This window comes from Aotus nancymaae, unplaced genomic scaffold, assembly GCF_030222135.1.
Source record: "Aotus nancymaae isolate 86718 unplaced genomic scaffold, 86718_ANA_hifiasm-v0.15.2.pri h1tg000018l, whole genome shotgun sequence".
In the NCBI taxonomy this organism is placed as follows: Eukaryota; Metazoa; Chordata; class Mammalia; order Primates; family Aotidae; genus Aotus; species Aotus nancymaae.
In genome coordinates this window covers 2,076,218-2,099,186 of record NW_026988430.1, presented here as the reverse complement: position 1 = coordinate 2,099,186, position 22,969 = coordinate 2,076,218, and the positions used below count along the sequence as shown (strand labels likewise).

General features: G+C 50.6%; 1 protein-coding gene and 1 long non-coding RNA gene across 3 annotated transcripts in view; one reads left to right on the top strand and one right to left on the bottom strand.

The window, feature by feature from the left end:
* The window catches only part of P2RX5 (purinergic receptor P2X 5), a 42,780-nt gene that overhangs the window by 12,508 nt on the left and 7,303 nt on the right, over positions 1-22,969 (bottom strand). Inside the window, exons 1-2 of one of the 2 annotated variants that reach the window (XM_064378078.1) lie at positions 6,191-6,327; positions 683-833 (exon numbers count right to left, since the gene is read on the bottom strand). The exons of the other annotated variant lie outside the window; for it this stretch is intronic. Coding sequence (XP_064234148.1) covers positions 683-833; positions 6,191-6,327 — 288 coding nt within the window. Of the gene's footprint in view, positions 1-682; positions 834-6,190; positions 6,328-22,969 lie in introns of those variants that run through there. 2 annotated transcript variants of the gene reach the window in all.
* On the top strand, positions 5,633-11,889 carry LOC135275710 (uncharacterized). Its single transcript, XR_010343279.1, has 2 exons — positions 5,633-6,198; positions 8,166-11,889. It is a non-coding gene; the product is annotated as an uncharacterized LOC135275710 (long non-coding RNA).

The following is a 22,969-nucleotide window of genomic DNA, read 5'->3' as shown; positions in this document are numbered from 1 at the left end:
CAGCTACTTGGGAGGCTGAGGCAGGAGAATTGCTTGAGCCTGGGAGGTGGAGGTTGCAGTGAGCCAAGACTGCGCCACTGCACTCCAGCCTGGGCAAGAGAGCGAGAATCTTTCTCAAAAAAAAAAAAAAAAAAAAAATTTGGTGGACTCTGCCCATCTGCTCATGGACCCCACCATCCCCAAGTAGAGGTCCTCTGACAGATCTCTTCCAGGATCACAGACCCCAACTGCCCCCAAGATCTGGGCCCAGGTCTGGGAGAAGTAGGGGCAGTGATGAGGCTGCCCCAGCCCCGGCCCAGGCCAACTGAACAGGCTGGGGAGCTCTTCCCAGAGGCAGTGGCATAGAAGCGGGGTTCTCTGTGCCAGGCCACCTGACTCACAATGACCTGAAAGTTCTCTGGGTCCCATTTGTCCTCAACAGACTCAGATAGAATAGAGCGGTGGCACGTGGCACAGAAAAGAGGGCAGGGGTTTGGCCTAGGAAGCAGGGTCTGGAAAGCGGGCAGTTTTGGCATGGGAGGCAGGGTCTGGACAGGGTCGCTATCTGCAGACCCTGGCAGCTGTTGGGCCAAGGGAGACCATGGATGGGGGGGTCCCTGGGCATCTGAGAAGCTTCCCGTGTGACCCACGAACCGGGCCAGCCCTGCCAGTCCTGGCCGCAGTGCTCGGAGGGGACTCAGACCTGGGGTGGGATGACGTAGTCAGCGACATCCCAGAGCCGCTCCCCGAGATCTGAGGTGTTGGTGAAGGCCACACCCTTGACTTTGGTGATGACGGCGCTCTGCAGGGAGGTGTCCACGTCTTGGTAACCCTTCTTTATCAGGAATACCCATCTGTGGGAAGGGGGACAGTGGGGGGCATCAGCCACACCTCTGCCTTCGAGGGAGCTTCCCCAGGCCTGGGGTGGGGTGGGAGTCACAGCAGCGCCCAGGTGAGTGGGGGCAGGCTACGGCTCCTGGGGAGTGCCCACAGCCCCCACTGCTGCCTGAAACGCAGTCCTGCAAGCAGCAGAGGTGACAAGCAGCCCCAGACATGGGGCATCTAAAAAGGCAAAGATCACTGTCAGCTCAAAAGCCCCCAGTGGACAAGCCTGCGCTGAAACCAGCTCAGCCACATACTGGTTTGGTGACCCCAGGCAAGCCAATTTCCCATACGTCCCTCTGGGGTTGTGCAGTGATTAGTTGAAACGGTGCCTAACCTGAAACCAATCACGAGGAGACCTCAAACAAACCCAAACCAAGGGGCTTCCTACAAAATCAGAGCACAGGCCAGGTGTGGTGGCTCTTGCCTGCCATCCACACCCAGGCATTTGAGACCAGCCTGGGCAACACAGTGAGACCCCATCTCTAGAACAAATAAAAAAGTTATCCAGGAATGGTGGTACCAGCCTGTCATCCCAGCTACTCGGGAGGCTAAGGTGGGAGGATCCTTTGAGCCTGGGAGGTCGAGGCTGCAGTGAGCTGGGATTGTGCCACTGCAATCCAGCCCGGGTGACAGAGTGAGACCTAGTCTCAAAAACAACAGGCGAGGTGCAGTGGCTCACGCCTGTAATTGCAACACTTTGGGAGGCCAAGGTGGGCGGATCGCGAGGTCAAGAGATTGAGACCAGCCTGGCCAACGAGGTGCCCCATCTCTACTAAAATTACAAAAATTAGCCGGACGTGGTGACGGGTGCCTGTAATCCCAGCTATTCGGGAGGCTGAGGTAGGAGAATCGCTTGGACCTGGGAGGCAGAGGTCACGGTGAGCTGAGATCGCGCCACTGCACTCCAGCCTGGCGACAGAGCGAGATTGACAACAAAATGATAAGATGAGAGTACAGATCCCATGCTTTTTCATACCAAGAACACAAGCAACAAAAGAAAACATAGGTAAGTGTAAAGCTTTCATGCATCAAAGGACACTCTCGAGAGAGTGAAAAGGACCCACAGAATGGGAGGAAACGCCGGCAGTGATGTAGCTGGTGAGGGTTTAATATCCGGAATATATAAAGAACTCTCAGAATTTAGCAATAAAAAGGCAAATAATCCAATTTTAAAACGAGCAAAGGACTTTAATAGACATTTCTCAAAAAAAAAAAGATACACAGGCCGGGTGTGGTGGCTCATACCTGTAATCCCAACACTTTGGGAGACCGAGGTGGGCGGATCACCTGAGGTCAGGAGTTCGAAATGAGCCTGAACAACATGGAGAAAGCCCATCTGTAGTAAAAATACAAAAATTAGCCAGGCAAGGTGGTGGGTGCCTGTAATCCAAGCTACTCAGAGGCTGAGGCAGGACTATCACTTGAACCTGGGAGGCAGAGGTTGCAGTGAGCCAAGATTGTGCCATCGCACTCCAGCCTGGGTAACAAGAGTGAAACTGTCTCAAAAAAAAAAAAAAAAAGCAACACACACACACACAAATGTCTAATTAAGTCTGTAAAAAGATGCTTAACACTATTGGTAGTTAGGGAAATGGAAATCAAAACCACAATAAAACACCACTTCATTCCCACTATGGTGGCTATAATCTTTTAAAAACTCTACAGAAAACAGGTGTTGATGAGGTTGTGAAGAAATTAAAACCCTTGTACATTACATCACTGACAGGGTTGTAAAATGAGGCAGCTACTGTAGACAACAGTTTAGCAGTTCCCCAAAAGGTTAAGGATAGAGTTACCACATGAGCCAGAAAATTCCCAAGAAACTAAAAACATGGGCCAGGTTCGGTGGCTCATGTCTGTAATCCCAGCACTTTGGGAGGCTGAGGCAGGTGGATCACCTGAGGTCAGGAGTTCGAGACCAGCCTGACCAACATGGTGAAACCCCATCTCTACTTAAAAAATACAAAAATTAGCCAGGCATGGTGGCACATGCCTGTAATCCCAGTTACTCCAGAGGCTGAGGCAGGAGAATTGCTTGAACTCCAGAGGCGGAGGTTGCGGTGAGCTGAGATCACGCCATTGCACTCCAGCCTGGGCAACAGGCTGAAACTCCATCTCAAAAAAAAAAAAAAATTAAAAATTAAAAAATTGAAAATATATCAACACAAAAAACTTGTACATGAATGTTCTTAGCAGCATTATTATTATTTTTTTTTTTAGAGAAAGTCTCTGCTGCCCAGGCTGGAGTGCAGTGGCGTGAGCAGCTGAGGTTACAGGCACCTGTCACCACACTTAGCTAATTTTTGCATTTTTAGTAGAGATGGGGTTTCACCATGTTGGCCAGGCTAGTCTTGAACTCCTGACCACAAGAGATCCGCCCACTGTGGTCTCCCAAAGTGCTGGGATTACAGGCGTGAGCCACCGCACCCAGAGGTGTGGAAACCACCCAAATTTCCATCAACTGATGAATGCATGACCAAAATGTGGCAGCCCCACGGAGTGGGACAGTATTCGGCCACAAAAAGAATGGAGGTCTGACAGATGCCACAAATGGGTGAACCCTGAAAACGTTACACTAAATTAAAAAAGCCGGAAGAAAAAGCCGCATACTACACAATTTCATTTATAGGAAATATCCAGAATAGGCAAATCCATAGAAACAGAAACTAGATTACTGATTGCCAGGGACTATGGGAAACCCTCAGTGACGGTAAGACACACAGGACCCATTTGGGGGTGATGGAAAAGTTCTGGAATTAGACAGTGGTGATGGTTACAACCTTGCAAATGTACTAAAATTTGTACATGGTTACAATGGTGAATTTTGCTTCAATCAAAAAAATGATTTAGGCCAGGCACGGTGGCTCATGACTGTAATTCCAGCACTTTGGGAGGCCGAGGCAGGCAGATCACCTGAGGCCAGGAATTCCAGACCAGCCTGGCCAACACATGGTGAAACCCTGTCTCCACTAAAAATACACACACACAAAAAATTAGCCAGGCATGGTGGCAGGCACCTGTAATCCCAACTACCTGGGAGGCTGAGGCAGGAGAATCGCTTGAACCCGCGGGGCGGCGTTGCAGTGAGCTGAGATCACACCACTGCATTCTAGCCTGGGCGACAAAGTGAGACTCTGATGTAAAAAATCCTGTACTCTTCCAAAAATGTCAGTATCCTGAAACACAAAGACAGACTCAGAAACAGTCCCAACGAACGGAGACTCAGGAGACGACACTAAGTGCACGCGTGCTTTCAGACCTTCCTTTGCTATAAAGGTAATTACGGGAACCAGTTAACTGTCTAAGGTTAGATAATATTGATTAATGTTAAGTTCATATTCTTTTCTTTTTCCCTTTCTTTTTTTTTTTTTCTGAGAGAGTCTTGCTGTGTCACCCAGGCTGGAGTGCAATGGCGTCATCTCGGCTCACTGCAACCTCCGCCTCCTGAGTTCAAGCAGTTCTACTGCCTCAGCCTCCCAAGTAGCTAGGACTACAGGCACGCACCACTATGCCTGGCTAATTTTTTGTATTTTTAGTAGAGGCGGTGTTTCACCATGTTAGCCAGGATGGTCTCCATGTCCTGAGCTCGTGATCCGCCCGCCTCAGCCTCCCAAAGTGCTGGGATTACAAGCGTGAGCCACTGTGCCCAGCCAATTTCCTAATTTTCTCTTCCTTTATTTCTCTCTTGCTCTTTCTTTTTTTCTTTCTTGCTTTTTTTTTTTAATAAGTGGAGTCTCACCCTTATTACCCAGGCTGGAACGCGGTGGTGTGATCTTGGCTCACTACAACCTCCATCTCCCAGGTTCAAGCGATTCTCCTGCCTCAGCATCCTGAGTAGCTGGGATTACAGGTGTGCACCACCACGCCTGACTAATTTTTGTATTTTTGAAGTAGAGATGGGGTTTCACCATGTTGGTCAGGCTGGTCTCGAACTCCTGACCTCAGGTGATCCACCTGCCTTGGCGTCCCAAAGTGCTGGGATTACAAGTGTGAGCCACCGTGTCTGGCCACTGATCTCCTAATTTTAATACTTGCACTTGGTTGAATAATTCCTGCTTTCCCTGCCGTATGAGGACACAGCGCGAGGGTGGCCATCTGCAGGCCAAGGAGAGAGACCCTGTGAGAACCGGACCATGCTGCCACCCTCATCTCAGACTTCCACATCCAGGACTGTGAGAATTAAATGTCTATTGTTTCAGCCAAAGCAGCTTCATTCATTCATTCCCTTGTTCATTTCACATCTATTCCCGAAGCAGGTAAGAGATGCTGGGCCCACCCTCATGGCATCTCCCGACCGACAGTGACGTTAGGCAAACGATCCCCCAGATAAGCCTCATAATTACCCTGTGGGAACGCCAGGGAGGAAGGGAGAGGGAGTTACTGGAGAGCCCAGATCTGGGGAATGAGTGGGTGCCAAGCCAGTGGAGGAGGAAAGCCAGGCCTGGCGGAGGAACAGCACAGCACCTACGAAGCCGCTTGGGTGGGAGGCGGCCAGGGGCCTGGGGAAGAAGCTCAGACACTGCGGACTGCTGGGCCCCGGGGCAGAGCCAGGCGTCAGGGCTGCCCGTCCAGGAGGAGGCAGGAGCACTCCACAGCATTTGCTGAATGAACAAGGCGTGTCCCCAGTGCCCAGCCCACTTCTTCCCTCCACCTGCTCACCCCCCCACCCCCGGGGTAGGGCCCGAAGGCGCCTGGCAGAGCGGCCTCCACGAGTTGCTCCCTTGGCTTGCGGAGCCAGCAACTGCCAGGTGGCATGAGGACGGGGGAAGGAGCCTCCCGAGCTGGGTGCAGAGATAGAGGCCTCTGGGCAGGACCCCCAGCTGGACAGCAGAGAGGCCGGCAGCGGGTGGGGCACCTTGACAGGAAGGGAGCTGAGGGCCACGCGGGCTGATGAGTTGCTCCAGCCGTGAGTAGGCAGTGACACCCTGTGATTATAAATAACCTGCCAGCGCCTGGGTCAGCTGCCAGGCGGAGGCCCAGGGAGGCTCCTGGGGCGACAGCTGCCACCCAGGCCCCTGGCACCCCTGCCCCCAACACTCTAGGGGAAGCTGCCGCATGGAAAGCCTGGTAAATCAAGGAGCCCAGAGGCCCCTGCCCACATCTCATCACCCCAGAGCCAGTGGGGGAAGCGGAAGACTCCTCTCCACCCCCGACTTCTGCACCCAAGCACCCAAAGAGGACCTCAGCCCCAACAGGCTCACAGATCCCGGCGCATGGGAAAACCGCGTGCACGCCGGCGACTTCCAGGACCCTGGGGAAGGACGCAGCGGCCGGCACCCGCCTTGCCCCTCCCCCGCCTCCCCCCACAAGTCCGCGGAGAACTCACACGACCAGGTAAGCCAGGATGGAGACCTGCAGCAGCCGGTATAGCAGCCCCACCTTCTTGTTCTTGGCGATGACATACTTCTCGGTCTTGTAGTCAAACAGCGACAGGCAGAGCCCCCCGCAGCCCGCCTGCCCCATGGCGCGATCTCAGCCGGGCCCACGTGCGCTCATGGGGAGCCCTGAGTGCCCGCGCGCCCGGCCCGTCTGCACCAGCCCAGCTGCAGCTCCGTGGCGCGGGGGCGGGTCGGGCCGGCCTTTTATCCGCGCGGCGGAGAAAGCCTGCACTGGGAGCTGGGCTGCAGGGAGCGCCGGAGCCTCGGACCGCGACCTTGCCTCCACCTTTTCCTCCTCCTCCTCCTCCTCCTCCCGTGACACACTGACACCCCTGCAGCCTGGGAGCGCAGCCCCGGATACGCAGGACCGCCTGCGCTGTGGCCCAGCTGAGAGCCGCGATCGCGGAGGAGAGGAAGTGAAAGGGGGAGGGGCTCCTCTTTTTAATTTTTTTTTTTTTTTTTTTTTTTGAGATGGAGTTTCGCTCTTGTCGCCCAGGCTGGAGTGCAGTGGCCTGATCTCGGCTCACTGCAGCCTCCGCCTGTGGGGTTCAAGCGATTCTCCTACCTCAGCCTCCCGAGCAGCTGGGACTACAGGCACGCGCCACCACGCCCAGCTAGTTTTGTATTTTTAGTAGAGATGTTGATCAGGCTGGTCTTGAACTCCTGACCTCAAGTGATCCGCCTGCCTCGGCCTCCCAAAGTGCTGGGATGACAGATGTGAGCCACTGCGACCAGCTGGGAAGGGATCCTTTTAAACAAAATCCCCCTCTCCTCCCAAAGAAATCCTACAGGGTTCTTCCTATTGAATAGATAGGGAGCTGAGGCCAGGGAAGGAGAGGCCTATCGCCCAGGAAGTGGACACACAGGTTTCTTGATTCACCTGGCGCCAGATCTCCTGCCAGGGAGATGCTTTCTTGCTCCATTGAGGAACTGGGGCCCCCACACAGGCTGGAAGAGACCAGATGTGTCTCACCCGGGGCTGCCTGTGTCTGCTGTGACGTGTGCGTTTCTACTAGTCACAGCAGACACAGGTTTAAAAGCCCACGCTCCTGGGGAGTCAGTGGTCAGGCAGGTTCTGAGTGCCCACAGCATGACGAACTCTGTCCCACACTCAGGGTGGATGGGGTGGGGTGGGGAGACACAGGCAGCCCACTCTAGGATCCTAAAAATATGCCTGGAGCATGTGCATGTACCAGTTGTCTGGAATGGTTCCCACGTGCAAGAAACAGACCTAATCCATGCAGCTATGACTGCAACCCTCTCAAGATGTGGAGTGAAACAGGAGTGGGAGGGGGTGAGGGAGGGCCTCCTGGGGCCAGGTTGAGAACTCCTGGCAGCCGCAGAAGCAGGGCCCTGGGTGAGCCCGCGCGGGAGGAGCTGTGCACGTCCATCTTCTGCATCCTGCAATCTGGCCTTCACACACAGAGGCTCCCTTCCCGCAGTCACAGACTCGGGGCATTGGAAGCTACCCTGAAATTCACCAGTTACGATTCTAAAGCCAAAGCCCCAAGGAGGGTCTCCAGTTTCCACGTGCCTGGGAATCATTTGGAAGAAAAAGGCAAGTTCTAGGCCCCGTCCCTAACATCTCGGATGGGGCTGGGAACCTGCATTTTGCTCTCAGACTGTCCTTTGGGGAAGCGCGCAACTGCCGTTTCTTCAGAAAGGCCTGTTCTTATCACCCACCAAAAGTAGCCCCCAGCCCCAGCCCAGCCACTTTCTACCCCATTCCCCCACCTTCCCCTCAGAGCACCTGTCACTAGACAACAGGATCTCGTTAGCTTAGTGACCGTGTCTCCGGAAGCTCCCGGAGAACCGGGGCCTGGCCTTTGGACACCTCTGTATATCCCTGCGCCTGCCTCATAATAATTCTAGACATATTATTGAACAAGGTGACAAACCGAACCCTGATTTTTTTTAAAACAGGGAAGAAATTTTGAGCCGCCACCCTGCCCCAGTCATGACTGAGAATTTTAGGGGCTGAAGTCACCCTGGCTGTCCTGCCAGCCTCCTCCTCAGCCCCCGGCTAACACAGTGCTCCGATGCCCACCAAAGCAGCAGCCACCGAGTGACGTCACACCCGTCTCCCGATGGTGCTGCTCCAGGCTGAGGTCAGAGGGAAGGTGGACTTTCAGAGGCTGGCAGAAGTCGCCGGAACTGCTGCTGCCCTGGAGAAGAGCCCCCGCCAACCACGGCACAGGGCCACCTGAGCAGCACACAGATGGCACCACATGGAGTCTCTCCACCCCGCAAAGGGAGCTCCAGGTTTTGTCCCAGGGCCTGTTTGTTCCATGGAGGGGTCTCCAGAGACCAAGACCCTCATTTTTCAGGGGGGAGTAAGGAGGGGGTGGGTAAGTGAGGCCCCAGAGCAAAGCCTACCACTAGCCCCAGTCTAAGGCACTCTGCTGTTCTTGGTTCATCAAACCTTTGTATGCTGCTGGAGAGGCTGAACTGCCAGGCGCTTGCCCTCCGTGTCCTGTCTTAACTGCTTTAGAGAAGCGGCTCTGCTCTGACCTGCCCTCCAGGCAGCCTCTCCCGAACTCCCCATGGCACAGCCAAGACCAGGCTGCAACTTCCAACAGACCTGCCCTGAAGCTTTAGAAACCACATGAGAGAAGGCCAAGCACGGTGGCTCACGTCTATAATCCCAGCACTTTAGGAGGCCAAGGCGGGCGGATCACAAGGTCGGGAGTTCGAGACCAGCTTGGCCAATATGGTGAAACCCCATCTCTATTAAAAGTACAAAAATTAGCCAGGTGTGGTGGTGCATGCCTGTAATCCCAGCTACTCAGGAGGCTGAGGCAGGAGAATCACTTGAACCCAGGAGGTAGAGGTTACAGTGAGCCAAGATCATGCCACTGCACTCCAATCTGGGCAACAGACTTAGACTCTGTCTCAAAAAACCCACGAGTGGCATCTAGAGGGGACAGGGCTCTTGGGGACAGGACCAGGCCCATCTTTACCAGGTCCCTTACTGCACAGCCTCACAGACTATTTCCAGACCCACTAGTGAGTCATGACATCAAATTACTGGGTGACAACCAGCATAAAAAAAATAGATTGGGCACAGGCGCTCATGCCTCTAATCCCAGCACTTTGGGAGGCTGAAGCAGGAGAATCAGGAGAATCGCTTGAGCCCAGGAGTTCAAGACCAGCCTGGGCAACACAGCAGAACCTTGTCTCTACATAAATACATAATTAGCCAGGTCAGCAACAGTGGCTCATGCCTTTAATCCCAGCACCTTGGGAGGCCGAGGCAGGAGGATTGCTTGAGCCCAGGAGTTGGAGACCGAAAAATTAGCTTGAGGTGGTAGTGCGCACCTGTGGTCCTGGGTGCTTGGGAGGCTGAGGCAGGAGGATCATTTGAGCCCAGGTGGGTTGAGGCTGCAGTGAGCAATTTTGCACCACTGCACTCCAGCCTGGGTGATAGAGACCCTGCCTCTTTAAAACAATTGACCAGGTGTGGTGGCGCACACCTGCAGTCCTAGCTGCTTGGGAGGCTGAGGCAGGAGGATTGCTTGAGCCAGCAGTTCAATGCGGTACTGAGCAATGATCACAAAAGAAATAGAAAATATTAATGTATTTAAGAAAGTGCAGGTATTACGTGAAGTTTTGTTTCAAGTATGAGTGTCCACATATGGCATAGAGGTGTGGAATATACTTCTTCTTGTGGGTCACAAAATAATGTGGAAAATACTGACAAGCTGTGCCCCCCAGTATCTGCATCTGTCTCCACAGCTGAAGCAACTCACCACCATCACAAGCACATGCCAAACACACGTGCCCAACGGGGAGACGAGCACTTTGCTTTTTACATTTGCATTATTAAAAGTCCAAGTCAGGGCTAGGCACAGTGGCTCACGCCTGTAATTCCAGCACTTTGGGAGGCTGAGGTGGGCGAATCACCTGAGGTCAGGAGTTCAAGACCAGCCTGGCCAACATAGTGAAACCCTGTCTCTACTAAAAATACAAAAAGTTCGCTGGGTGTGATGGCATATGCCTGTAATCCCAGCTACTCAGGAGGCTGAAGCAGAATCGCTTGAACACGGGAGGCGGAGACTGCAGTGAGTTGGTGCCACTGCACTCCAGCCTGGCAACAGAGTGAGACTCCAGCTCAAAAAAAAAAAAAAAGTCCTAAGTCAGGGACATTTCCAAAGCCAAGATGAGTTCTCCACTGGAGAGAAAATCACCCGCTGTTTTCGAATGACAGTTTGGATGTGTGCTCCTCCGAATCTCATGTTGAAATGTGACCTCGCATGTGGGAGGCAGGCCTAGTGGGAGGCATTGGGTCACAGGTGTGGCTCCCTTAGATGGCGTGGCGCTGTCTCCATGATAATGAGTGAGTTCTTACTTTGGTAGTTCATGAGACAGCTAGTTGTATAAAAGAGCCTGTCACCTCCTCCTCTCTCTTGCTCCGTCTCACATGTGACATGCCAGGTCCTCCTTTGCCTTCCTCCTGTAATTGGAAGCTTCCTGAGGCCTCCGCAGAAACTCCCCTCACCCCAGTCAGGGGTCCGGGGTGAATGGCTGGTCTTCAGAGCAGGCACAACCCCCTCACTGCCTCACCACTACGCCCCTTCTTCTCCTCCCTCACAGGAGTCCACGTCACTCCTGAGTGGATCCCCTGAAGTCGGAAGTTCAAGACCAGCCTGGCCAACATGGCAAGACCCCATCTCTATTAAAAATAATACAATTAGCAGGTGTGGTGGCGAGCGCCTGTAATCACAGCTACTCAGGAGGCTGAGGCAGGAGAATCGCTTGAACCCTGGAGGCAGAGGTTTCAGTGAGCTGAGATCGTGCCACTGCACTCCAGCCTGGGCGACAGAGCAAGACGCCATCTCAAAAAAAAAAAAAAAGCTCAAAAACAAACTAGGCCAGGCCTGTATTGGGGAGATCCCATAAGCACCAAGGCAGGAGCAAAAGGCCTCAGCCTATTTCCATATAAATAATGAAGAAGAAAGTAACTAGAAATATAACCATAGTAGTTACTAGTTATTCATAGGTGATCTTAATTCCTTTACTAATGCCTATCAGGTTGAAGTGTGAACGTGGGGTGACATTGTGAAATGAATGACACTAAGGCAAGATGCCCTAAGCCCTCTGTCATGCTGCATAAGGGCTGCTGGAGGGCGCCTCGGCTGTGTGGCAGTGCCAGCCCCGCTGTTTAGCCAGCTAGAGAAGGAGACAAAATGGCCGAGACGTCTCCTTCCTGGGGAAGTTAGGAGGAAACTCCGCTTCTCCAAGCTCTTGTGGTAAAGCCTCATGCTGTCAGGAGGCCCGCAGACATCCAGGGGTTAACTGTCTCTACGTGACACTGTGCTTCAGGGGTCACGTTCCGTGTCCACTCTCATGTTCTGCTTCTGCACCTGGTTCCTTTTTTCTTAGAAAAGATAATCAGTAATAGTAATATAAATCTTAAATGTTTTAGTTTTTTCTTGATAAGTATGGAAAAGGTGCTGATACATTATGCTCCTTACCTCACTTTGGGTGCCAGAAATTCCTGAGCCCCTACCTGAATGACCGTGATGTACTTGACCCTAGCACTGCCACGCCCTACCTACCCTGCCACCAGATTTGCAACTCAATAAAAGTGAGAGCGTCCTGGCATTCGGGGCCACTGGACCCCTGGGCCCAAACTTTCTTTTCTCTATCTCTGTGTCTTGTGTCTTTTATTTCTACAATTTCTTGTCTCTGCATCAGCTGGGAGTGGCTCACAGAACCCTGTAGGGCTGGACCCTATACAGGCCCAGTGGCTCACACCTACAGTCCCAACATTTTGGGAGGCTGAGGTGGAAGAATCACTTGACCCCAGCAGTTAGAGACCAGCATGGACAACAAAATGAGACTCTTGTTTCTAAAAAAAAAAACAATTTAAAAATTAGCTGGGCATGGTGGCAAGTGCCTGTGGCTCCAGCTCCTCGGAGGCTGAGGTGGCAGGACTGCTTGAGCCCAGGAGGGTGAGGCTGCAGAGAGCTGAGATCATGCCACTGCACTCCAGCCTAGGTGACACAGAGAGACTCTTTCAATAAAAGGAAAAGAAAACCTCTCATTTCTCCATGGGATGAGCAGCTTCCAAGAGGGAACGTGTCAGCTGCAGGGGAGTTGCCGACAGCATCACTGTGTTCCCAGCAGCAGCCTGAGGTGTCACTTGGTCACCCCTGCAGCCTCCAAAGACACATGGGTTCCCTCTTCCCTCCCAGCCCTAGTGAGGGTGAAATAACGCCACCTTCCCCTTAGCCTGAGATTCCAACAAACTCAAAAAACATTCTCCACAGAATTAAAGGAAACAAAATAGAAATCAAACGATCCAAAATCCCGTAACAAAGATGGTTCCTGGAGTAGAGGTTCAGATGTTACTTCCTTTTTTCTTTTTGAGATGCAGTCTCACTCTGTTGCCCAGGCTGGGGTGCAGTGGCGTGCAACCTCCACCTCCCGGGTTCAAGCGATTCTCCTGCCTCAGCCTCCTGAGTAGCTGGGATTACAGGCGCGCACCACCACGCCCAGCTTAACTTCTATATTTGTAGTAGAGATGGGGTTCCACTATGTTGGTCAGGCTGGTCTCAAACTCCTGACCTTGTGATCCGCCTGCCTTGGCCTCCCAAAGTGCTGGGATTACAGGTGTGAGCCACCGCGCCTGGCCTCAGATGTTACTTTCTTACGGTGAATTCTATTTCCCACCCCAAAGGAGCAGGAAGGCCTGGAAGGAGGAGATTCGGTAACTCCTAGGGCACACAAGGAGGCCATTCCAAGATAAGGGGCAGGTGTGGACCCAGCCCTCCTGCAGAGTCCTGAGGCGCTGGGAGGCCCAGAGAGACAAGCGTGAGAAAGGGTGATGGGGGAAGTTTCACCAAGCGCCTCCCAACACAACCCATCCTCTTCCTGCTGCTGAGGTCCTGCTATGACGAACATATCCCATTAATAGACATTACGGAGCCACTTAAATGGCAGATGCATTATTAATGCCATTTAAATACAGTCAACGAGAGACAGGACGCTCCTCTCTGCAGGAGGCATTTTCCTGTCCATCAGCACCTTGTGTGACCCACCTTCATGATGGGTTGCTATCAGCACCCAGTCCCAATATTTCCACTGAGGAAAACTACGGAGATAGCAAACACTTGAAAGGGTGAAGAGCCAAATCCTACTGTCCACTGGGCACTAAAAAAGATAAAGATTCAAACTTGTCAGTCGCGGTGGCTCACACCTGTAATCCCAGCACTTTGGGAGGCCAAGGCGGGCGGATCATGAGGTCAAGAGATTGAGACCATCCTGGCCAACATCGCGAAACCCCATCACTACTAAAAATACAAAAATTAGGCGGGTGTGGTGGCGTGTGCCTGTAATCCCAGCTGCTCGGGAGGCTGAGGCAGGAGAATTGCTTGAACCTGGGAGGTGGAGGTTGCAGTGAGCCGAGATTGCACCACTGCACTCCAGCCTGGGTGACAAAGCGAGACTCCATCTCATTAAAAAAAATGAAATAAAGACTCAAACTCGAGTCACCCAAATCTACTAAGTAGCGACGACTCTACCACAGTACCTCCTAGAGCTCCGCGCATCTTGTTCCAACTCCAGTTCCCGGCGCTGGTTTCCCCAAGCGTGAAATTTCTCACACGCATCCACCCTCTCCACTCTCAATTCCAGGACTGTGACTGGTCATGACATGAGGACGAGCGTGAAACCCACGTGTAAAATACCATGTGCGCTGGTGTGCCTGTGTCTTCCCATGGTTCCTTGTACATGATTCGGATCCAATGCAGGGCCCTACCTGCCTTCCCAACCACACGGTCCCCACTGCACACTCAGCCTCAGTCAGGTTGGCCCGTGTGCCTTACCACAGTTTTCACTTTCCAGCCCCCTGCCCCTGCCCAGGTGGGTCTCTCCTCCATCCATCGTGGCTTCAAGGCTCAACTTACAGGTGTCTGTCTCCTTCAACAAGCCCTCCTGGCCAGGCATGGTGGCTCACATCTGTAATTCCAGCAGTCTGAGAAGCTAAGGCAGGTGGATCACGAGGTCAGAAGTTCAAGACCAGCCTGACCAAGACGGTGAAACCCCGTCTCTACCAAAAACACAAAAATTAGCCAGGTGCAGTGCCAGGCACGTATAATCCCAGCTACTCGGGAGGCTGAGGCAAGAGAATCAATTGAACCTGGGGGTTGTGGTGAGCTGAAATCGTGCCATTGCACTCCAGCCTAGGCGACAGAGATTCCATCTTAAAAAAAGGGGGGGTGGGAGGGGGGTCCTGGATCACTCTCCTCCTCAAATACCCACAAAATAAGATCTGTACAATTTGGAGAATTCATTGCTTTCTCCCTCGATGTCACAGTCGGGTACATATCTGTCAAGCAGAGGCCAAGCGGGCAGGAAGGGCCTTTTCCAGTCTGACCACAGGCCCTGCATGAAGTTGGTGGTCACTGAGGCTTGTAGAATGATGAACAAAGAATGAATGAGGCCAGATGTGGTGGCGCATGCCTGTAATCCCAGCACTTTGGGAGGCCAAGGCAGGTGGATCACCTGAGGTTGGGAGTTCGAGACCAGCCTGGCCAACATGGAGAAACCCTGTCTCTACTAAAAAGACAAAAAAAATTAGCCGGGTGTTGTGGCACATGCCTGTGATCCCAGCTACTCAGGAAGCTGAAGCAGGAGAATCACTTGAACCCTGAAAGCAGAGGTTGTGATGAGCCGAGATCACACCATTGCGCTCCAGCCTGGGTAACAAGAGTGAAACTGCAACTCAAAAAGAAAAAGAAAAAAAAAAAAAAGAATAAACGAAATTTATAATCACCCATTAGGCTGTATAGTTGAAGTGTCTGGGGTAGAGTGACTAAGTGACTTTTATTTTTATGTGTGTATTAATAGATTTCTCTTTTCTTTTTTGAGACAGTGTCTCACTCTGTCACCCAGGCTGGAATGCAGTGGCACAGTCATGGCTCACCGCAGTCTTGACCTCCCTGGGCTCAAGTAATACTCCCACCTCAGCCTCCCAAGTAGCTGGGACTACAGGTATGTACCACATCTATTTTTTTTTAAGATGGAGTCACGCTCTGTTACCAGGCTGGAGTGCAGTGGCACAATCTCAGCTCACTGCAACCTCCGCCTCCCAAGTTCAAACAATTCCCTTGCCTCAGCTTCCTGAGTAATTGAAACTACAGGTGTGCGCCACCATGCCTGGCTAATTTTTTTTTTTTTTTTTGAGACGGAGTTTTGCTCTTGTTACCCAAGCTGGAGTGCAATGGTGCAATCTCGGCTCACCGCTACCTCTGCCTCCTGGGTTCAGGCAATTCTCCTGCCTCAGCCTCCTGAGTAGCTGGGATTACAGGTACACGCCATCATGCCCAGCTAATTTTTGTATTTTTAGTAGAGACAGGGTTTCACCATGTTGACCAGGATGGTCTCGATCTCTTGACCTCGTGATCCACCCGCCTCGGCCTCCAAAAAGTGCTGGGATTACAGGTGAGAGCCACCACACCCGCCTGTAATCTTAATACCAACAGAAATTATATATTCCTGTCACACTACAGCTACCAGAAATATCTCAAAATGTAATGTAAGCTTATCACCACTTTGGAATTAGAGTAGTTATAGACCTGCTGCTTTAAGGCATTAAGAAAGATACACATATATCTCTAAATGCCTTTTTTTTTTTGAGATGGAGTCTCGCTCTGTCACCAAGCTGGAGTGCAGTGGCATAATCTCAGCTCACTGCAACCTCCGCCTCCTGGGTTCAAGCGATTCTCCTGCCTCAGCCTCCCAAGTAGCTGGGAGTACAGGTGTGTGCCACCACGCCTGGCTAATTGTTTTTTTTTTTTTTTTTTTTTTTTTTTTTAAGATGAGGTTTCACCATGTTGGTCAGGCTGGTCTTGAACTCCCGACCTCAGGTAATCCGCCCACCTTGGCCTCCAAAGTGCTTGGATTACAGGCGTGAGCCCCCACACCCAGCCACCTGTTGTATTTTTAGTAGAGACAGGGTTTCATTGTGTTGGCCAGGATGGTCTCAATCTCTTAACCTCGTGATCCACCCACCTCAGCCTCCCAAAGTGCTGGGATTACAGGCCTGAGCCATCAGGCCCGGCCTATACATTTTTTAAAATGTTCTGATTATTAGATTTCAATCTAATTGATTTTTGTAAACGTTTATTGTTTAAAAATAAGCTGATAGACAGATGGGAACACGCGGTAAAGCAAGCAGGGGAAAATGCACACGGCAGAAACTAGGCGGTGGGCAGACTGGTGTTCACGGTAAAATTCTACTTCTCTGTATATTTCAACATTTTCATAACACAACATGTGGGAAAACATCTGAGAAGGGGTCGCTGGACAGCCAAAAGGATCTGTGGCACACAAAACAGTCAGAAACCCCTAACCTAGAGGTATGGTGTCCTTAACCAGTTAGCCGAGCCAGGCAGGTCTTCATCCGGGAGGCAAAAGACCCCAAGCCCATATCCCAATTCCACTTAAATTGGCAGCCTTTTGTCAGACTAAGAAACCAAAAACGTTTGCAGAACCAAAGTGGACCAGTGGTGTTTTCTCTCTCACCCCAGCACTCCAACCTTAGCCTCCTATCTCACAACTCTAAAGAGAGGGAGGATCACCCCAAAAACACCTGCCAGTGCTCTGGGCAGGGCGAGTCCTCTCCCTTGTGGTACTTAGGAAGAGTGTCTTTTAGACAGAGCACCAATGATGATGGCTGCTTCCTAACACCCACCACCTCATCTGTAAGACACAGTTCCCCCACATTGGAGAGCACATGGCTCTCTAATCCTATTAAAGTCAAATCACCCTTACATGCACAGAGGCTCACAAGTTCAGAGGTAGCAATGCACCTCTTCTATCCCAGAAGCAGGGAGCAGTTCAGAAAAAGCTAATGAGAAAAGACTAGGGCCATGTTGTTTTAACTGGACAAGAAAGAAAAAGTAGCTGGGCGTGGTGCCTCACGCCTGTAATCCCAGCACTCTGGGAGGCCGAGGCGGGTGGATCACAAGGTCAAGAGATCGAGACCATTCTGGCCAACATGGTGAAACACTGTCTCTAATAAAAATACAAAAATTAGCTGAGCTTGGTGGCATGTTCGTGTAGTCCCAGCTACTCAGGAGGCTGAGGCAGGAGAATCACCTGAACCCAGGAGGCGGAGGTTGCAGTGAGCTGAGATCTCGACACTGCACTCCAGCCTGGGTGACACAGTGAGACTCTGTCTCAAAAAAAAATAGAAAGAAAGAAAAAGAAAAGCACAGAAGAAAAAAAAAAGTCGTCTTAATTCATGGAAAAATACATGGCCTTACCAACAATCACAGAAAAGTACAACTGAAACTGTAATTATATACCCATCAAGCAAACAAATTAAGTAAAAATGGAGATTCCAGCACAAGTTCATGCTGCTGATAACCACATAAAGTGGTCCAATCTTTCTGGAAAGCACTTTGGCACTGCACAGCAATTACAAAAAGTTTTTAACTCCACTCTTGGAAAAAGCTAAAAGGGCTTCTTTACGAATTGTAAAGAGCTATATAAACTTATGTGATTAATTCCCCAAGGATTACATTAGCCCAAGAGGATACCTCTATTCTCCCGCCCAACCCCCAGCATTTAGCAGCACCACTTAGCTTCCAACATGCATTCCTTGAAAATGGCCACAAATGATCACAAATGGCAGAATATGCAATCCTATTTATGCAACCCCTCTCAAAAAACCCTCCGTACTTAGATATATATGAATACTTATTAATGCACAGAATATGGTTTGGTTTTCCTAATTTTCTTTTTCTTTTTTTTTTTTTTTTGAGACAGAGTCTTGCTCTGTCACCCGGGCTGGAGTGCAATGGCATGATCTTGGCTTACTGCAGCCTTTGCCTCCTGGGTTCAAGGGATTCTCCCACCTCAACCTCCCGAATAGCTGGGACTACAGGCACCCGTCACCACACCCAGCTAATTTTTGCATTTTTAGTAGAGACAGGGTTTCACCATGTTGGTTGGCCAGGCTGGTCTTAAACTCCTGACCTCAGGTGATCCACCCACCTCGGCCTCCCAAAGTGCTAGGATTACAGGTGTGAGCCACCGAGACCAGCTCAGATTATGGTTTGGAAGGATACACGTTAAACCAGGTCACCTCAGCTTCCGAGGAAGAGCACTGAATGAAGCAAGGTTGTGACAAAGGCAAATTTTCATTCTTACTGATTTTACTATGAGAAATGTACCTATGTATTACTCATGTACTTTACAAAATCTCCTTCCACTAATAAAAAACAAAGGCAAGTCAACAGAAGTTGGGAATTGTCTAGTTAGGTGCATCCTCCTGAATTCTGCTATTAGGATGACTCCGCCTGAAGTGATTAAAAGTTTCCCGGCCGGGTGCAGTGGCTCACGCCTGTAATCCCAGCACTTTAGGAGGCCAAGGTGGGCAGATCACCTGAGGTCAGGAGTTCGAGACCAGCCTGACTAACATGGAGAAACCCTGTCTCTACTAAAAATACAAAATTAGCCGGGTATGGTGGTGGGTGCTTGCAATCCCAGCCACTTGGGAGGCTGAGGCAGGAGAATCACTTGAGCTTGGGAGGCAGAAGTTGCACTGAGCCGAGATCACACCACTGCACTCCAGCCTGGGCAACAAGAGCAAAAGGCTGTCTCAAAAAAAAAAAAAAAAAGTTTCCCTAAGCCAGGCACAATGGCACATGCCCTTAATCCCAGCTATTCCAGATCACTTGAGCTCAGGAGTTCAAGTCCAGCCTGGGCAACAAGGTAAGACCCCAGTCTCCAAAAATGAAAATTTAAAAATTTTAATAAAATTAAAGTTTTCCTTTGATTCCATGTACTAATCTGTTCTTAGTTCAAGTAACGGTAAAATTCTGGCACTATTATGACTAGAAGACACAGAAAATCTTAACCAAATACCCTTCCTTGTAAATGTATTAGAGATGTGCAGAGAATAATGAGCCAGTGCAAGTCATTTAAGACTGCTGGAGGCCAGGCGCAGTGGCTCACGCCTGTAATCCCAGCAGGAGGCCAAGGTGGGCAGATCACCTTGAGGTTGGGAGTTTGAAACCAGCCTGACCCCGTCTCTACTAAAAATACAAAAATTAGCTGGGCATGGTGGTGGGCGCCTGTAGTCCCAGCTACTGAGGAGGCTGAGGCAGGAGAATCGCTTGAACCCACAAGACAGAGGTTGCGGTGAGCCGAGATCGCATCACTGTACTCCAGCCTGGGTGACAAGAGCAAGATCCTGTCTCAAAAGACTGCTGGCCTCAGCCATGTAGAGTAACGTTTTCTCATAATCAAACTAGGCATAAATAACGTGAGTGATTCAGGTTTTCAGACCTGCTGGTCCCTCTGTCCTTTTCTGGGTAGAGAGAGGCCCTATAGCATGACACATTGTTCCTGAATCTATGCAAACTTTACCACTTCCTGTCCCAGGCACAGGGTGAAAAGAAAATGAGAAAGTCCTAGCACCAAAAAGGCATCTTGTAGAAGAAAGAGCAGCTGGGCACGACCAAGGGGAAACTTCTCCCTGTGGTTTCTGTTTTCATTTCCCTCAGTACAGGATCGTGAGTGCAGGTACAAATAACCTGTTTCTTCATGGTAACATCTAAACCTTGGATGCAGTCATTGGAGAAATGAAATCAAGCAGCTGTGAAAACCTACCTTGGTCACATTATATAGGCCTAATTCCATTATGAGAAAATCGAAGATCTCAGTGGGGCAGATCACCCGAGGTCCGGAGTTCAAGACCAGCCTGGCCAACATGGTGAAACCTCGTCTACTAAAACTACAAAAATTAGCTGGGTGTGGTGGCATGCACCTGTAGTCCCATGGCTGAGCTCAGCAGTCTTTTTTGTTTTGAGACCGGGTCTCGCTCTGTTGCCCAGGATGGAGTGCAGCGGCGCGATCTCGGCTCACTGCAACCTCTGCCTCTCAGGTTGAAGCAGTTCTCATGCCTCACCCTCCTGAGTAGGCAGGACTTCAGGTGTATGTCACAGACCTTGGCCCAAGCCATAGTATATGAATTTGTAAAATCTAACCATGTCTGCACTTGAGTCTCTTCCTCCTCACTGACTAGTTAGTTCCTCATGTAGTTCTGATTACAACTGCACTGCTGTAACACCAACCACATCAGCACAGCTCAGTAAGTCAATGTAAGCCTTCACTGTTACAATGGGAGTAGGGTCTTATTTGAAATATTTTTTTTGAGACTGTCTTGCTCTGTTGCTCAGGCTGGAGTGCAGTGGTGCGACCTCTGCTCACTGCAACCTCTGCCTCCCAGGTTCAAGCGATTCTCCTGTCTCAGTCTCCCGAGTAGCTGGCATTACAGGCGCGTACCACCACACCCGGCTAATTTTTTGTATTTTTAGTAGAGACAGGGTTTCACCATGTTGGCCAAAATGATCTCTTACTCCTGACCTCAAGTGATCCGCCCACCTTGGCCTCCCAAAGTGCTGGGATTACAGACGTGAGCCACCACATCCGGCCTTATTTGCAATTTTTAAAAAGTATAGAAGCAAGGGCTTTTTTTTTTTTGAGACAGAACATCACTCTGTCTCCAGGCTGGAGTGCAGCAGCGCAATCTCAGCTCGCTGCAATCTCCACCTCCCGTATTCAAGAGATTCTCCTGTCTCAGCCTCCCAAGTAGCTGGGACTACAGGTGTGCACCACCACACCCAGCTAATTTATGTATTTTTTTTAGTAGAGACGGGGTTTCACCATGTTGGCCAGGATGGTCTCAATCTCGTGACCTCGTGATCCACCCGCCTCGGCCTCCCAAAGTGCTGGGATTACAGGCATGAGCCACCGTGCCCGGCCTGGGCTTTTATATAATATTGAAAACTTAAACACAACTGCTGAGCACAAAAGGAAAATAATTAAGCAAACTTACCCATTTGTTTTCCCTCAAAGGCAAATTCCACTGAAACCACCCCAAGAATTACAAGGAAAGGAAAAGCCTGTGGCAGCACTGGAAAACAGAGAACAGTACAATCAAGTACAGTGATGCAGGGGAATTTCTGAACGAAATGAAGTCGATGGAATCAGATCAACAGGGAGGCAGATGTGCCAAACAGCCTGGTGATGTAACACTGGCAAGGTCTGGGGCTTCCTGAGAGGCGAATGGGCTGCTCCAAGCAAGGGACCCAGAAGCTACCCAAAGGCAGGGCGGCAGGGGCTGGGACGACAGGCAGGTGTGAGGCAGGCAGAGGAGCGCAGGAAAAGCACTCCCATTACAGGCAGAAACACGGTTTGCCTCTCAGAGCTCTCCACATCCTCGTCAAAGAGGTAAGGGTAGCAAAAAGTAGAAATATCAGAAAGACTACAAATTGCCATCATTTGCAAACAGAATTGTCTCCTTAGAAAAATCCGAAAGAATCAACTAAAGAGCAATTTCTTTTTTTTGAGACAGAGTCTCGGTCTGTTGCCCAGGCTTGAGTGCAGTGGCACAATCTCTGCTCACTGTAACCTCCGCCCCCTGGGTTCAAGCGATTCTCCTGCCTCAGCCTCCCAATTAGCTGGGATTACAGGCGCCCACCACTATACCCAGGCAATTTTTGTATTTTTAGTAGAAACGGGGTTTCACCATGTTGGCCAGGCTGGTCTCCAACTCCTGACCTTGTGATCCACCCATCTCGGCCTCCCAAAGTGCTGGGATCACAGGCACGAGCCACCGCACCCGGCCTTAAAGAGTGATTTAAAAACAGAGTTCAGGCCAGGCACGGCGGCTCATGCCTGTCATCCCAACACTTAGAGAGGTTGAGGGGGCAGATCACCTGAAGTCAGGAGTTTGAGACCAGCCTGACCAACATGGTGATACCCCGTCTCTACTAAAAATACAAAAAGTAGCCAGGTGTGGTGGTGCACACCTATAATCCCACGGAGGCTGAGGCAGGAGAATCTCTTGAACCCGGGAGGTGGACGGTGCAGTGAGCCGAGATTGCGCCACCACACTTCAGCCTGGGCGACAGAAGCAAGACTGCATCTCAAAAAAAAAAAAGAGTTCAGCAGGATGGCCAGGTAATCCTGGCCAATTTTTTTATTTTATTTTTTATTTATTTAGTTTTTATTTTTTGAAAAAAAAAAATCACGTTTTTATTGATTAATAAACTGGTTGGGGGGAGAGCAAATACCAGCTTTGATTAGTCAGAAACTCCTGTTATCTGTACAAAAAAAATGAATGTTACAAAAATCACGTTAAAAAACTAGGATCAAGGAAGCAGCCGCCCTTGCAAAAAAGAGGGCTCAAGGCACCTGGGAGGCTGAGAGGAGGCCAACATGGCCATGGGCGTGGCGATGGGAACAGCCCTTCCCTCCTGCCCCGCCCCAGCAGCCCTTCCCTCCTGTTCTAAGTGCAAACTCTAAGCAGTCAGGGGGAAAAAAAGGTACTTTCTCACAGTAGCAACAAAAGTATACAACAAGCTAGGCACAGTAGCTCACGCCTGTAATCCCAACACTTTCAGAGGCTGAGGCAGGAGGATCACTTAAGGCCAAGAGTTTGAAATCAGCTTGGTCAACATAGCTAGACCCCACCTCTACAAAAGAAAAATACAAAAATTAGCCAGACATGGTGGCCTGAACCTGTACTCCCAGCTACTCAGGAGGCTGAGGCAGAGGAGCTGCTTGAACCCAGGAGTTCAAGGCTGCAGTGAACTATGACTGCAGCACTGACCTCCAGCCTAGGCGACAGAGTGTCTCCAAAATAAATAAATAAATAAAAATACAGCTAGAAGTAAGTCTTTATAAGTTAAAAAGGTTCAGGTGCT